The 15,931-nt window shown below is 38.7% G+C and overlaps 1 protein-coding gene across 2 annotated transcripts in view; it reads right to left on the bottom strand.

The window, feature by feature from the left end:
* Nucleotides 1-15,416, bottom strand: part of LOC137108724 (potassium voltage-gated channel subfamily H member 8-like) — a 31,845-nt gene extending 16,429 nt beyond the window's left edge. The window contains exons 1-6 of one of the 2 annotated variants that reach the window (XM_067493694.1): nucleotides 14,980-15,416; nucleotides 6,531-6,764; nucleotides 6,303-6,434; nucleotides 5,184-5,329; nucleotides 4,091-4,349; nucleotides 2,400-2,557 (exon numbers count right to left, since the gene is read on the bottom strand). In XM_067493694.1, the coding sequence (XP_067349795.1) occupies nucleotides 2,400-2,557; nucleotides 4,091-4,349; nucleotides 5,184-5,329; nucleotides 6,303-6,434; nucleotides 6,531-6,764; nucleotides 14,980-15,055 (1,005 nt within the window). In that variant the 5' untranslated portion in view covers nucleotides 15,056-15,416. The remainder of the gene's footprint in view (nucleotides 1-2,399; nucleotides 2,558-4,090; nucleotides 4,350-5,183; nucleotides 5,330-6,302; nucleotides 6,435-6,530; nucleotides 6,765-14,979) is intronic. The other variant, XM_067493693.1, reaches the window with a different exon arrangement.
* Between the last annotated feature and the right edge of the window lie 515 nt (nucleotides 15,417-15,931).

The following is a 15,931-nucleotide window of genomic DNA, read 5'->3' as shown; positions in this document are numbered from 1 at the left end:
CTTGTGGTCCTGCTGTTAAAAGGACCTCATCAAATGTAGTCCCTTTATTGATTTTTCACACTCACTTCTGTATTAAGTGCAGATGCAATTCTCTGCTCATTTTATTGCCCATAAGTGGTCTCTTTCAACACAGCTGATGATGAATTATACTAGAGTCAAAAAGGATTTAATTCTCAGGATATGGATCCTTTTGGGGAATTTAATTTGCTAAATGTGCAGGTGTGTAAATTCTCCACCTTATCCCAGATTAATGACATCCATAAATATGTTTATCAGCACATTAAGTGTCACAATTGGTATCAGGATAGACAGTGTTAAGGAGCTCTGCTACCTCTTAAACCAATTAGACTTAGTTAGACTAACTTCCAATTACGCATAAAACAATAGAAAACACTACTAAATTTATCAAGAGACAGTTGTGATTTCACATGAGCATTTAATCAGTGTTTGTCAAATATTAAAACTCCATGATGAAGATAAATAATACAATTACTATTTTGTGCCAGTATAGACAGCTGAAGACAGACAATTTAAATAAATAGCATATATATATATATATATATATATATATATATATATATATATATATATACTGCATTTATAAAATAAAATTAATATTCTAGTTCAGGTTAAGTATCACTATTTTGAGAACAAACTGAGTGGCTGAGCAGTATAAACATTTTTAGAGATAAGAAACCAAAACTTTATTATTATAAATTAGCTACAGCTGAGTGAGAAAGAGTGCATCCCCTATGTGTACTACACATCTCCAATGACAATTGTAGGCTGCACAAGTCTGAACTGTTTGGGAAAAAAAGCACAGATGAAGCAATTGCTTACCGCTAGACATACTTGACCATGCTTAAATTAAGTTAAGGAGCATGTGAACAAAGTGCATAAAGTGGAAGGAAGAACGAATGCAGCCCCGATATTAGAGGTCAACTCAGGAATGGTTTAAAAGAACAAGGTGAATGTTTTACCATGGCCTTCACCATCTAGACCATCATTAAAAACTTGTGGCTAGATTTGAAAAAGGCTGTGCGTTGCAGACAACCAAGCAATCTGGTAGACTGGGAACAATTATACCATGAAGAATGGGCTAAAATTACATCTGAAAGGATGCCAACGCTGCATAGAGGATGAAGGAGGTCAGAAAGGCAAAGGGAGGATACTTCATAAAGGGGCATGCAAACTTTAGCAATGTACAATACCATTTTCATTCTATTCTTATAACTTTCTTTTTTTTACTCTCATTGACTCTTTTTTTACCTTTGATGATGAAGGAACATTGGTATTTTGGTTATTGTGCATTAAATATTATGTTGATTTAAAAACAAGGCATTACTCTTTATGCCAAATTAAGGGGGTACATTTTACTGTAGGTCCCCAAAACGTAGGACACATGGGAAACATAGTTTTATGTATGCTATCAAACTAAGCACTGTTGTACTTTGTTAAAATCATAAGTTTTATGTGCTTTGTTGATATTCAACAAACACAAGAAACATGTGGTGTCATACAGAAGGTAATGGAACAATACTTGAAATTGAAGTCTTTTCTTCCAATAGTGATGGATCCCAACCTTTTGGTTACTTGTGATCCCCATAGTGAGGACATGAGCAATTCAGCAAACAGTTTGTTTTTGCCAGCTTTTCAAGACCAAAAAGGTAAAAAATTCAATATTTTATATGAAAGAAGCACAAAATATTAACAGAATTTTATGTAAGAAAATTATTTTACTTGTTATTGAGGTTCTCGGCTAGACGGCTCTGTGCTCAACACCATCTCTAATCTACTTTTCCCCACCTGTAATTTGTTGTCAGTGTGCTCATTTATCAGTTTAATTACTAGTTACCTAATAACGAGTTTCTTGTTGAAGCTCAGACTCTCACTTTTCCTCCCTTAAAGCCATTACACCAAATAATGAGCACAGGAAGAGCTCGATTTCGACAACAAAATGTGTGGATTTTTCTTCCTTGAATAAAAACAATGTTTTGTCTGTCTTTTGTTTCTTGTATGTGTTGTGCCTTTGTAGCACAACAGATTGTGTGTGTGTGTGTGGTGTTGCCTCTGTTCACTGTACATTTACAGGCTCTTTCATGGTTTTATTGAATCAATGGTGAGTGAGAGTCGAACAGCAGGAGAGTGCTACTGGCAAAGAGTGACATTTATTACCCCCGGCAGGGCCCATAGAGCATCTACCTACTCTTTATATCAAACATCCACACAAATGCATTTAACTCACGACAAAAGACACAATAGAGTGCAAGAACAGTCAAGCGAGCAATGCATGAAGCTTAACAATGTTCATGTGTTCAAATATGCGGACCCAGAATATAGCTTATAGAATATGACTGTAAAGTATATGTGTGCACATTGTGTATGCAAGTGAGACTAACCACACTGATATTGAAGGCGTATAGCAGGTCAAAGGGTAAGGCGGCGATCAGATCCACAAACAGCCAGGATGTGACGTAGTGAATGCAGATGGAGCGAGCGTCGTACACAACTTGACCGGACGTGCTCACGTACGTGGTTCGGAAGTTTAGCACGATATCTGACACACAAACAAAAAGAAAAAAAAAACACCAGTGCTCGTATCATTTTCAGTCTTTGCCGTCCTGGGTATTAGCAGTCAGATAGATCAGTGATAGTAGAATTAATTATCAGTGAGCAAGCAAACACTGATAATTAGAGGAGAATATAAATACTATTGTTATGCATAGCATTACATACTGCATAGCTTAACTCTGTCCGACGAAAATAAAAATAGCAGATCCTCTAAAGCTCTTTAATTAGTTTTTAGCTGTACATTGTTTGTCTAATCCAAACAAAATCTGAAGTAATAACAAGACGGTAGTAGCCCTTTCCTCTTTCATGTGAAGTTAGGCAAACTAGCAGCTGACTGTAGCTTTATTTAAGCATAACACTAGAGTGCTATTTATCTTATCTTACGCTCAAGATTTTTTTTCTTCAACACAAAGCTCTAAGATACACAGGTTTTCACCCAGCTCCCAGCTCCAGTTAAATGTCTGAAATGGGAAATTCATTGTACTTTTAAGGTACAGTAGACATATTAACACCCCAGTGGAGTAATTCTCCTTTTACACCATAAAGTGTAATATTTCCTTAACAAAGAATACTAAGTTCAAGTTCAAGCCAAAGGACTTGCATTACTCAAAGAGCGACGTGATTACAGGGAAACATGGTTTATCAGGTGTTTATTTGTACATTTAAAACAACTGAAAAAAACTAATGCATTCACATATATGTAAATGAGTAAAACATACAATTTCTGACCAACATTACTCTGGACTCACTTCAGACACTGACTGTATTAGTTAAGGGCAATGTAGCCAAGGGCATCTGAGCCTTTAGTTCCTCAAAAACCAATTGTGATTTTACCAGTTCAACTTCAAGACTGACCTAGGTATCTTCAGGTAGAAGTACTTAACCTAGACCCAACTATAAAAAGAATTGGGGAGTGTCATGGGCGCATCTCATATTGAAGAAAAATTTAGTTTTTTTTGGTCTTGGGAGCTTAAAAGACTGTTTGCTCATTGTTTTGAGCGTCATATTTCATTGTGAAGTCGTTTTCCAGCTACTCACTGATGGAGTCTGTGATAGTAACTAGGGTGTTAGGTTAACCTACGTATAGGCCAACTCTAAGATAATAAGATCCGGGATATAATATATTTGCTTTAACAAGGCATCCTCAAGTGGGATTAGTGGACTGGCAGAGAGGAGACAGCCGGTTTAGAACAGGAAGATTGTTAAAGAAGTTAAATTACCATAAAGCTCATCAGCATAAGGAGGTGTTGGAGGGCAATGAGGAATAGAGAGAGTGCACCTAAATAGGCCAATTAAATAAGGAATGATCATTTCTAAGTCTACATGACTGAACCTGTCTATAAACTCACAGCATATTTAAAGGAAGAAGGAAAAAGCTGTGTTTAAATGGAAAAGAGTTAAGACGCATGGTTTAAAGCTATGAAATAAGAGAAAATGAGTGCTATTGAAAGATTTGCATGGGTTTTAACAGCTGAACTCCAATATAAGTCATACCAAAGGAAAAAAACAAATAAATTACCGATGATAAAAAGGATCTCCACCAAGATGTCGCTGACACTTGGAGGATTTCGAGCTGCTGAACCACCGTCCTCTCGTATCTCCACCGCAGTGAAGCAAACGTTATATGGAACGGTGATTGCAACGTAGAAGGTAGCCAGCAAGATCAGCCAATCCCAGCCGGCCTTGAATGCACCATAGTGGAGGAGGATGAAACGAGACTTCTGGATGTCTGCCACCTTGTACTCTGGGACTGGGTTAGCATTGGCTCCGAGAACACTCTGGGTATAATGTATAAAAACACACGCACATTATAATTATATTAACTAGAAACAGATTTTATATTTGTATCAATATCAATAGGAAGCCACAATCCTGAAGGATACTGAGCATAAGTATTTGTCATCTGTCTCAGCAGTATTGTATTACTCAGAGTTTCAGCTGCAACTTGCTGGCATGGTGTGAATGTCTTACATTTCTGATACAAATATTTAAACACAGGCAAAATATGGCAACTTTTTGCCTTACATCTCATTACATTTCATGTAAATGTATAGATGGCAAGCAGCGTGAACACAACAATATATACAATCAAAAGTTATGCCAAAATACAATGAATCCTTCAAGCTAACAATGATATGAGCTGATGCACAAGGATTAAACTTCTTGACCACCAAGACCATCAATTGACCAAGGCCTTATCAGTCGGTTACTTAATGAATTCAAATATCTAATGAAAGCTTTTATGCTAATTTCTTCCCTCTAAGGTCCTGAGTTATTAAGATCTGACTCCATGGGCAATTTTGCACATTTTCTCTTGTCCCATTACCTCGAATTTACACATTTATATTAATCAAATAATATTGTGGTACCAAAATAAATTAGCAAATGTAAGTTAGTCTCTTAAAACCATGATTAATTTAGTGCAAGACTGTAAATACAAGATTTTCTTATAACAACCATGTAATGCTAGAGTGTTGGAAATATTAAAAGTAAAGAATATGAATGTGCTCAGCAACAAATTGCTAATTCAGCACAGGACGTAGGAGTAGGAGGAGAAGTAAGAGCGAAGGTCAAACCTTTAATCCAGAGATAAATAAATAAACATGTCTCACATTGTTGATCTTAAGCTTGCTCTTGGTCTTGTCCTGTTTCTGTAGGTGTCCAGACAGCTGGTAGAGAACAGCCCGACTGCGGCGGCGCTCCATGTTGAGGCCTGGAGGATGGCTGATCTGGTGGATCTCCAAACCCGTTTCCTCATCTGAAAACAAGGACACAAAACCAGGTGGACACACAATGCAGAAGCTGCCATCGTGTAAACCCGTGGGTCTCCAACTGCAGAAAATAAATACTGGCAAATAGCATTGGGAGGCTATTTTTACAATTTGGTCAACTGTTCCAAATGACAATTTTCACATTGTTCTGCCCAGAAGTTAAACGTTGCACTAACCCGCTAAACATTTTCACATGGGGTTTCATGGGACAAATAAGAGTCTTTCTACAATCATTTTGTGCATTTGGTTTTCACATTAATATCTTATGATATTGTTGTTCCTTTCAGCAACAAAAATACAACCACAAAATAAATCACGCAATGTATCAGTTACGAAAGCAGGATAGGTTGTTGAAGCCGTACTGTATATTTACCAAACCCATGTCTCAATGCTTTAATTTAACATACTAGATTAATTCAGGGGTTAAAATGTTCAGCTCAAAGCAAACATTCACCACGAAAACCCTCAAATCATCTTGATTTTAAAATCAGACATCTGGCGATGTACCCATTTATTATTTAGATGTTCATTATGCAGCGGTTCACCTCACAACTTTACCTTACAGCCATATATAGAAAATAAGAGCCACAGATACTGGATATAAAAACTATAAATACGGTTTCTTTGAATACGATTAGCACTGTAGGAAAATGGAAACATCTTGCTGTATTTTACACGGATGTAGTGTAAGCAGACAAACTGAACTTTGGATGCATTTTCATTGATCACTTACAGTATGTACGTACTATCAATTCAAACCCCAGAACTGACGAAGGGTGTGCTGAGGAAGCAGAATAGGTTATTTACTCCTGCCCCCAAAGCCCCTCTTGTATATTACCAGTCATGTATGCTGCTAGATTTGTGCCCCAGCTGTAAAGCCTCTATTGGATCATTTCATGTGAATTATAGTTGTATTGGGCGATGCCTCACTTTCTCTTTCTTTTTCATGCTTTTTCTCACCAGTGTCAGATTCATGGCCGTGGTCCAGGTCCTTATTTTCAGTAATGTCCTTATGTGAAACTAGGAACAGTACCACCTCACTCTTCTCATTCTTTATAGGAACAATGTCCAGCAGACACCAGAACTTCGAGCCTGTGTAAAGAGAAGTGGTTTGAATATAGCTACAACTCCACAAACTTCAAGCAATGTTTCCACATAATGTAATTAAACATTATATTACAGTCTTACCACTCTTCTTGTACAGAATGATCTCAGTCTTAAACTCTCGACGTTCATCCAAAGCTTTTTGCATTTGCAAGATGAGACGGTCGCTGGTCTCGCTGCCATACAGGAAGTGACACAAACAGCTCTTCTGCATCAGCTCGCCGCGGCCAAAGCCGGTCAGTTCACAGAAGCCATCAGAGCAGTAGACTATAGGATAGACGGACTGGACCTGGGCATTCCCCAAGACGAAGTTACTGTCTGAGGGGGGGAAAGATGGGAAAAGGAATAGGGTCCAGACACAGGAAAGGAAAACACGTAGAGAACATGGATTAGGCATTGGGAGAGACTGATGGTGAGGACTCAGCAAATCACCAGCACCACAGCTCAAGAGATAAATGAACAAATTTAGCATTTCCATCAATACCAAAATCTAACAGAAAGACATTACTTCTTTTTTAATAGTGGCTTTTTTAAAGTTTAGAAAATGTTTTTACGCATTAAATCAGCAACAAAACTTTCCCCATATATCATTTTAAGCCCTGATTAGTTATTAATCACCGTCTCGCTTTTGCCCTCTTTAATTATTATTTAAGTCATATATCACTTAACAGTTTTTAGGTCATCTACTCACAAGGTTTTCTGTAACCAACCTCCATATATTGGCCAGCAGGAAAAATACAGGTTACCCTTAGATGAGAGAAACCCTGAGGTAAAAGTTTATAGAGAAAGCTTAGCGTGGCGAAGTGCCATAAGCTAAATGCTAATGTTAGCGTGCTAACCTGCTCACGGTGCTAATGTTAATATGTCTACAGCGACTGGTGTAATGATGAAGTGAGTTCACTACGCCTTTACAATAACATGTATTTGCCCATTACCATCTTTGAATCCCATTTATACATTTTTTTATTTTATTTTTATCAGGGATGAGCTTTAGAAAAATAAACTATTGCTTTTCTCTGGTTTACAGTTTACCATTTGTAAAATTATATATACAGATAAGCTCAGTAAGTAATAAATTAGACCCTAGTGTTTTAGTAAAAATGGTTATTCAGTAAAATAAAGATTTTGTTTAAACCACATAATATCGCACATTCGGCAAGTACAGATATTAATTAAACTAAATGTTTTATTATTTCATGAAGAGGGACTCACTGAAATACCATTCATAGAAAATACTATTAAAATTTATTGCACAGCTTTCTCTTTTTTTTCTTCAGAGCATTCATTCTCACTCTGTGTTCCCCTCTGCACTCTAATAGGCTAATTCTGCTCACTTTGAAGAGGGCTCCTCGTGGAGAGTTTAACGTGCTTGTCACTTTTCTTCGTGTCATCTGTTTTTCCTAATGACCCCCTATATTTCTCTTCAAATCATCTTGCCTTGTCTTTGGTTGCCCTATGCATGTTCCCCACCTCTCTCTGCTTTTATGGCCTCTACAGATTTTCCATCAGCAGAAGCGGTTTATCAGACATTGCGTTGATTCTTGTCAAATATTGTGACACAAAAAACACAAAAAGCTCTGTTACGCCAGATTTTGATTATTAAAGCTTTATATATAGGACAATAGTTTCAATTAACCATAATTCTGTGCAGAATAGAAGCAGGCACAGCCACTAACAATACTGTGTTTTCTATCACCTCACGGAACTTTTACAGACCGGCAACAACATGGGAAAAACATAATGTTGGCCAACAGGTGTCAGAGCACACAGTGCATCACAGCTTGCTGTGTATGGGGCCATACTCAAGCCTGTCATGAAACCCATGTTATGGCTGTGATTGGTGTATAATTGTAATAGAAATAGAATTGCTTGCAGTCACTTTGAGACAAGAGAGAATGTTGGAAATTTGTAGGTTTAAATTTGTTTCACAATTTACTCATAATTATTTAGAATTGCCAACAAAATTCCAAATGATTAATAAAATATACAGTGCAATGAAACATGCATGTAAGCATACAGTATGTAAGTAGATCGCCAGACTGTGATATAACCAGGCGCTCTGACAAACGGTTGGACAGTCTGTCTTCTGGAGACAATCTTGAATAATTCATTGTGAGGTTGGGTTAGGTATGACAGGGGACTCACACAGCCAAGACATTCATTCCACTGGGATCATTAAAGTCCATACATAAATGAATCTGGAGGAGCAGAGCACTCACTTTGAGCAATGTGAGCAATATAGGACAAGAGTGCATGAGAGAAAAGAAAATTATTGAATGAGAAGTACAGACAGAGTCAGAGAGAGCAAGAGCAAATGGGGACAGAGAGAAAGTGAGACTGAAAGAAGATGAACTGAAGACAATGAAATGTATTAATTCATACATTCATAAAGCATGTCCAGTGTAAAAGATCTTGCCAAAGCTCACTCAAGCACTATTCAGACAGGAAGTACAAACTGCCTTTCAGTGCAGGAGGCTCATGGGAAGTCATATATTTCCACTGAAGCAGTAAGTTATGAATCACAATAATACAAGTGGCAAAAATTAAGTCCTAAAACAAGTGTTTTGTTTAAAGTAATTCACTGCTAATTAAAGCAGAGGAGGAATTTAATATTCATACACTACACACAGTTAACTTGTTAATCCCAGTAATAAATAAGATTATAATGTGATTAAAAACACAAAAACAATGACTTTTGTAATGATGACCTCACTTATGTTTGTACACTAAATAGGAAGCTGCAACCAGCAGCTGATTAGCTGAGCTTTGCATAAATAAACCTTGGAGGCAGGAGGATTATTATTACTATTTCCCTGGCCGGCACATAACCTCCTTCAACCTCCTAGTATTTTATCAGTTCATCTATGTCAAATATTCTGTTTGTATGTTGAAAAAATTGTAAAATAATGTTGTAAGTCACATATTAGAAACAATAAAAACATAAAATTTCTTAATATGTAGTCTTTCAATGATTAAAATCTAAAAAATAGTTTCACTGCCTAATCAATCATGTGTCACGGGTGGCTAGGTTCCTCTTTAGTGCCACATGGACTCCAATTGGTGCTGTAGATTGCACAGGGACTCCAGAAGCTGATGAACGATTTTAGCTAGATGCTCAATAAAAAACTGATCTTCTGAGGATTATTTTGTGGTTTCATCGAAGTTTCATTTGATGGTTAACACGTCAAAAATATACTTTTACATTTTGCACGGCTTCTCATGATAAAACCACAAGAACAAAAGACCAGCGTGGGACTACTCATATAAAGACAGATGGATTCATAGTGACAACAGTAGCAGCGGCATTGTCTTTTTGTCAGTTTCAGCAGGTGAGGAAAATAAATGTCTAAATGGCTCTAATAACATCTGATCATTCAAGCTGCTATGGTGAGGCAAAATGGGAGGAAGGCCATCCGTGATTTTCAACGTAAGAATGATGCAGCTGGCGATTTTGAAAAGTGTGACAGAACATAATAGGATTTGATGAATCACTTCTCCCAGAAAAAAATAGGCTTGTACTTACGAGATGATGAACTGCTAGAATGGAGGAATATATTAACATTTAAGAGCAGTGAGCCCATTTAGCAAAAAACACACGGCTGTATATTCATATAAGGCTGAAACAGCAGCTTTAAGTAGCTTTAGTAGCTTTAAGTCTCTTACAATGGGGATTACAGTGGACTCAAAGAATAGGGACCAACCTTTGTACACAAATCAACAATAACATATTGGTTGCTGATGCTGACTCTTTCTGTTCAAAAATAAATCCACTCTTCTGTGCAGGCTTTCCATAAGATTCTGGACCTTGGACCAAACTTCCATAGGATACCTTTAACTTTTTCACAATGAACAAGCAAACATGGTTATTAAAACCTTTCTTTAAAGAAACTGACACACCTGTCAGTCTTATCTTTGCTTGTAAACACCTGTTTCTACTTCTCAGAATTTTCTGGCTTCGGAAGAGGATAATCCAATTCCTAATCCCACCTCCAAAGGTCTGATTGGCAACGTTTTGTTGGGAAAGTGCCTTTTCCAGACAAAGTTAGAAGCCAAAAAAATGTAATCGTTTTTTTTTTTTTTTTTCTGAATGGTACTTATGAATAAAGAGGTCCGCCCCACGCTTGAACATAACATACATGAGCATTTTCCCCCAAAGATATGACCTTGTTAGAGCGAAAAATTGTCCGTGCTCCATAATTTTCCTTCTGCTGCAGCCTTATGCAGTGATCCTATTTTTCTGTGTTGTATTCAATTTCTGCACATTCCCCAGGCACTAGGCAGGCCTGTCACATCCACACCACAATCCAGGTGTAATAACATGCGAGCCGAACTACAAAACCACTCAGACTCAGCCCCCTGAGCAGCTTAGGGAAGCCCAATAAAGCGTGGTACTGATAACAGTGACAACGACAGCTCGCCACAATGCATTCAGCACCATGTATAAGGTCAGCCAAAGACACACACACGCCACATTTACTGGTTTGTAACACTTTTTAGCCGATGTAATATGGGCTCATATATCTAAATTGGACCATAAAAGATATGTGACTTTTTAAAACAACAACAATAGTAAAATTGCTATATTTTTTAATAACTTGTAGCATTACTGTGCCTTCTCTTCTGCCACTGAAAAACCACTAGTACTAGTACTTGTCAATGTACAATTAGATGTATAGAAATTTCACATTTAAATGCTTTAAAAAAATCACATTGTACGCAGATGATACTTCACACACACGCAAAAAAAAAGAAACATGTCAAAGAAACAAAAGCGTGAGCTGGAAGACAAGTAATGGATGAACACTGACAGCTGGATGATTCCTACGTGTTGTTTGCTAAACCAGCTTTCAGATTCACATGTTTCCTAAACTTTTCCTAAAATCTACTTTTCATTTGACATCAGCTTCAAAACTTTAAAGCCCACATCTTTGTGTCAGAACTCCTCTGACAAAACACAAAAATCTGTCACTCCTCTGTCTCATTCCCCCACATTCATACGCATGTATGATAATTGACTCAAAACTATGCAAGACCTCCACTACATACAGATATTTGCAGTTTCATTTTCACTAAAAAGTCAATACATGATATTAAAGTTTAGTTGTTTAGTTATATGATTCCTTAACGTTCTGAACGTCCTCTGCGTGATAGAAGCCAGTTTTCCCATTTAAGTCTGGTTTAAAGACCAGAATGTTGCGCATAAAGAGAAATGCAAAGAAATAAAACTCTCTCTCTCAAAAATCTCCTTTATATGGACAGGAGTTTCAAACAAACAGGCCTTCATCATCAGAGCATTAATAAGCCTGAATACACACAGAACACATGGGACGAGGAGCCATCAGTTACTACCACTGCAGTGTGGACAATACACACATTTGTTGAGTGTGTGTGTGTGTGTGTGTGTGTGTGTGTGTGTGTGTGTACAGCACACATTAGTATTCTGAGTATTCTGTGAAAGCACCATAATTACCCCATAGTAGCCCTCAGTGACATGCTGACATGTTTCAACAGTTTAATTTACATCAAAGGAGACTTTTTATCCAGTTGTTTTTGAAAAAAAAAAGCCATTCATCAAAATCAAAAACCTTTCCACTTATGTCTGTAGCGGATTGACGTATCACTATGTTAAAAAGGGGCTCTGACTGGATATTTCTAGTGTTGATGTAAAAAAAAAAAAAGAAAAGAAAAGTCAGAAATTCCCTGGAGTTTCCCTGGTTATCGTGCTGCATTAATGTTGTATGAAAAAGATGTAAAATCCCAGCCTCCCACACAAAAACACTGTTGTGCTCATCTGGTTTCTAATACTCTGGAACTCACTATCAGTCACATTGGACATGTCCTGTATTCTGACATCAGCTCACAAGTACAGTCCAAGATGATCCCCCTGCACTATTGCTCCTGGTTTTACCTTAAGTTATTAATGTGAGGATTTGAAATGGCATCGCAATTATTTCCCTGTCAGTTTTGCTGGGTTTATCTTGGTCTATTTGGTCTTGATAAGAAACAAAGACTTTTTTCATCCCCTTGTAACCTTGACTTTGTGGGCAGCGCCCCATCGACAGCAGTTTGAATTAATACAGTTGTTTGGTTGGAGAAGCCCTTCATTAAAATCCCCCCCATTGTGTTTTTACCGCAAACCCATCAAGGGTTAGAAGCAAAAGTGTAACCACCAATAAAAAGCTCAACGTGAGCGTCACTCCAGACTTGAATTTCTCATGCACCGTTGTCGAAAAGTGAGGAACTGCTGCTCACAGAAAGGAGCAGAAGTTTCAAGAGATCAACTCGATTTAGGCAGTTGTTAGTTTTATCGTACAGTATGGGGTCTGAGCCCACTGGCCAGACTTGTAGAGAGGGGGTAAAAGTAGACTCCCACTGGAGGACCGACTTCACTTGGTTCAAGAGGAGACGCCCTGGGCTTGCTGAGTGTGCTCGAGAGGCTTGCTTCAGGGTGCTGTTGCAATGATACTGGAGGGCTCTAGGAAATCTGCCTGTCCATATTATATATGGCTTGTGGATTGTGGCCCTTTTGTCATTTTGTGTGAGCATCACTGCTGTGACACTTCTGATCCTTTTATAAGCACAGGCAGAGCTGTGGAAGCTGGAGGAAGTAGAACTCAAGCACATATTTCGATGGGTCCGCTATGTATTTATGCTTTTCATGGCCACAATTCGTAGGCACGGGCAAGAAGTGGACAGAATTTCTGTTAGCTAATTATTTTTAGATCCTGTGGGGAGTTTTCATGTCCGGTTAGGCTCATTTTGTCTTTGTGTCGCCGTAGAAGCAGGTGGAGAACTCCCAAAGTCGCCATGAAGTGGGGAAAATCTCCACTCAACCGAGAGAGTCCCGTGTCTACTGGATGTCTTTCTGCCAGCCCGTGCTCTGGAGATTCAGGGCGATGGGAAGAAAGGATCAGATCAAGAGAGGTGCAATCTGTTCCACTTTCAGATTAGAGGGGAACTGATCACTGTTGACACAAAATGAAAATTTCTCATTGATTCATTGCTATCTCAGGAAACATGGCCTTCAGATAAAAACCTGCAGATTCTGCTGAATATTACTAGGTGAGGTGATCATTTCTTGGATTATTCCAAAGTGTCCTCCACACAAGTAAAATGAATCTTTGTATTTACTATCATTTACAACTGTGCTTTAGAAAATAGACACGCTGCTGCTGAGTCCTGCTTGTTAGCGCCTTCAGGACTGTGTTATGTAACAGCGTAAAGTCATAATAACTGCATTTTGCATTTTGACTGACAGTGATTTCTCTATGACCTAATGTAGGCCTGATGCACACGGTGATGTGTGGGCTTCTATCACGAATTCAGTGTGAAAACAGGTGAAGAATAATTATAGGCTGGGTGAGAGTCAGTTAAACAAAGAACCACCTGCGCCGTCTCACTCTGGTCTGTTTCTGCATTGGCAGTCACACATGGGTTGCTGATGTTGGCCACTTCTGAGAACTGTGTGTTACTCGGATGTCTCTGTTAATAAGCTAACGCCGGGATTTTCCAAAGGAGCCCGGGTGCCACCTTAACTTTATGAATGGATCTATCTTTCGTAGCTGATGTAACAGTTTGAAATGTTTTTGTTCTTAAACAGACAATTTTGAATTATTAAGGGTCAGATTTTTTAGGGGCCCAGGAACTCTGCCATGTTTCTGTTGGTTTGCCCTTATAGCCCTGCTCTGATCGTCCTTGTTGTCAGTATGCTTGTGTTTTACTTTTTAAATTCTTAAAGCGACAGTGTGTAATCACATCACCACACTTCATATCAATGCTAATAACCGAGCACTTTTGTTGCCCAATAGTGGAAGAAACTGGGCAAAAACTGGTTTAGGAGCAACGCCTGGAGCCCCTAGAATATTGAATCTGCTTGGACACCTTGATCCATGTTGAATTGAATTGCAGCATTGTGAATTTTAAACGGGTTCACATCTGCAAATCTGTGTCTTTGAATGGTGAAACACTGACTCACAGCATTAATTAACACTGTACATTAACAGGGAATTGGTACATTACAGCTAAATATATTATCACCAGGTCAGGAAAACACAAATCTCCATCAGCAAATTGATGGAGATTTTATTTTACAATATTACACAATTTGAATTTTGTGTTGGCGTTTGGCTTTTCTTGACACAGTTTGCCCAACAGGAAGTTAGGTTTTACTTGAATATAAATGATAGTCTACCAACAAAACGATGTGCTTTATTGCTGCATCGGGCTCTGTAAGTAGACTGTGGTTAACTTATCTCCAAACTGCTCAGGTAGGCTTCATGAATACTTCATGTCAAACATTAGCCTGCGCCTTTCATTCATCACCATTCATTCAGCAGGCTTGAGGCTGGTTTGTGTTTTCTTGTGCGCTCAATCCTCATTAAGAACTTAGGAGGAGGACTTGAAATGTTGTTTAACTTCGCCAAACGGATCGGAGTTAGTGGATAAATCACAGTAAATAAACTGGTTTAAACCTCTATTGCGCACCATAAAATGAAGGGATTAGGGACGACCCGCACACAAGTATTGTACTCACGCGTCCCATCAAAACGAGTGGCGATGGTGTCCAAGAAGGTGTTTTGTGGCGCAATAAGACCTCGCATCACTGGCATCCGAGAGCGGGTCGAACCCCGTCTCTCCCGGCGCTCCGAGCCATGGCTCTCAGCGGCGGTAGACACGAAGCCCGGTAGGAACCTGGACGAGGTCCCCGGCGCTCCTCCTAACCCCTGGAGGAGGGCGCCGAGCCGAGACAGCCGGGACTCCACGGTCCAAAACTGGCAACCGACCACCGAGCAGGTGATCCCAGCAACGAGGAGGAGAGAGGAGACGCTGGAGGCTAGAGGGGGAGAGGACAGCGGGATGGAGGGATGGAGGGGACCACGGCGGGGATGGTCACATTTACGCACGGGTGTGCTGCAGTGCAATCCCCATCTCCCCCTCCCCTTCCCTCCCTCTTTCTCTCTTCCTCTCTTACACAAACACTTTTTTCTCTCCAAACATTTCAGCCTTTTTCATTCTCTCTTCCCTCTTTTCATTTTCCCTCAGCCTGCGCTCCCTTTTCCCCCCCATCCCTTTGAAATTCTATCCACCTCTCCTCCGTTCTCATCCTTTGATGTTCAAATGATTGCCCGTTAAAAGCAGGAAAAAAAGTGTATTATTGTCTTTTTTATGTGTATTGCTTATGAATTAATTCAATATTTTTCTCTTAGTCTTTTTGCCACATTTCACACTTGAAGCTGCAACATTTGTCATTCCAAGAACAAAATAAATATAGTCAGGGTGGGCAAAAGATAAAAAAAATCTCTCATTGTGCCATTGTTATGATAACTCTTATATTATTACCTGAATATAATGTTTCCTACATACAATATTATTATAATCTATAACCACAAATTCCTGTGCTTATGTGGATATTTCATATAAAAGTCGGTTATCATCTGAATGTGTTCTATGCACATTTGCTTTTTCTTTCCAAGCAATTCATTGTT

This window comes from Channa argus, chromosome 23 (genome assembly GCF_033026475.1).
Source record: "Channa argus isolate prfri chromosome 23, Channa argus male v1.0, whole genome shotgun sequence".
Classification (NCBI taxonomy): domain Eukaryota; kingdom Metazoa; phylum Chordata; class Actinopteri; order Anabantiformes; family Channidae; genus Channa; species Channa argus.
This window is presented reverse-complemented; position numbering and strand designations above follow the sequence as displayed.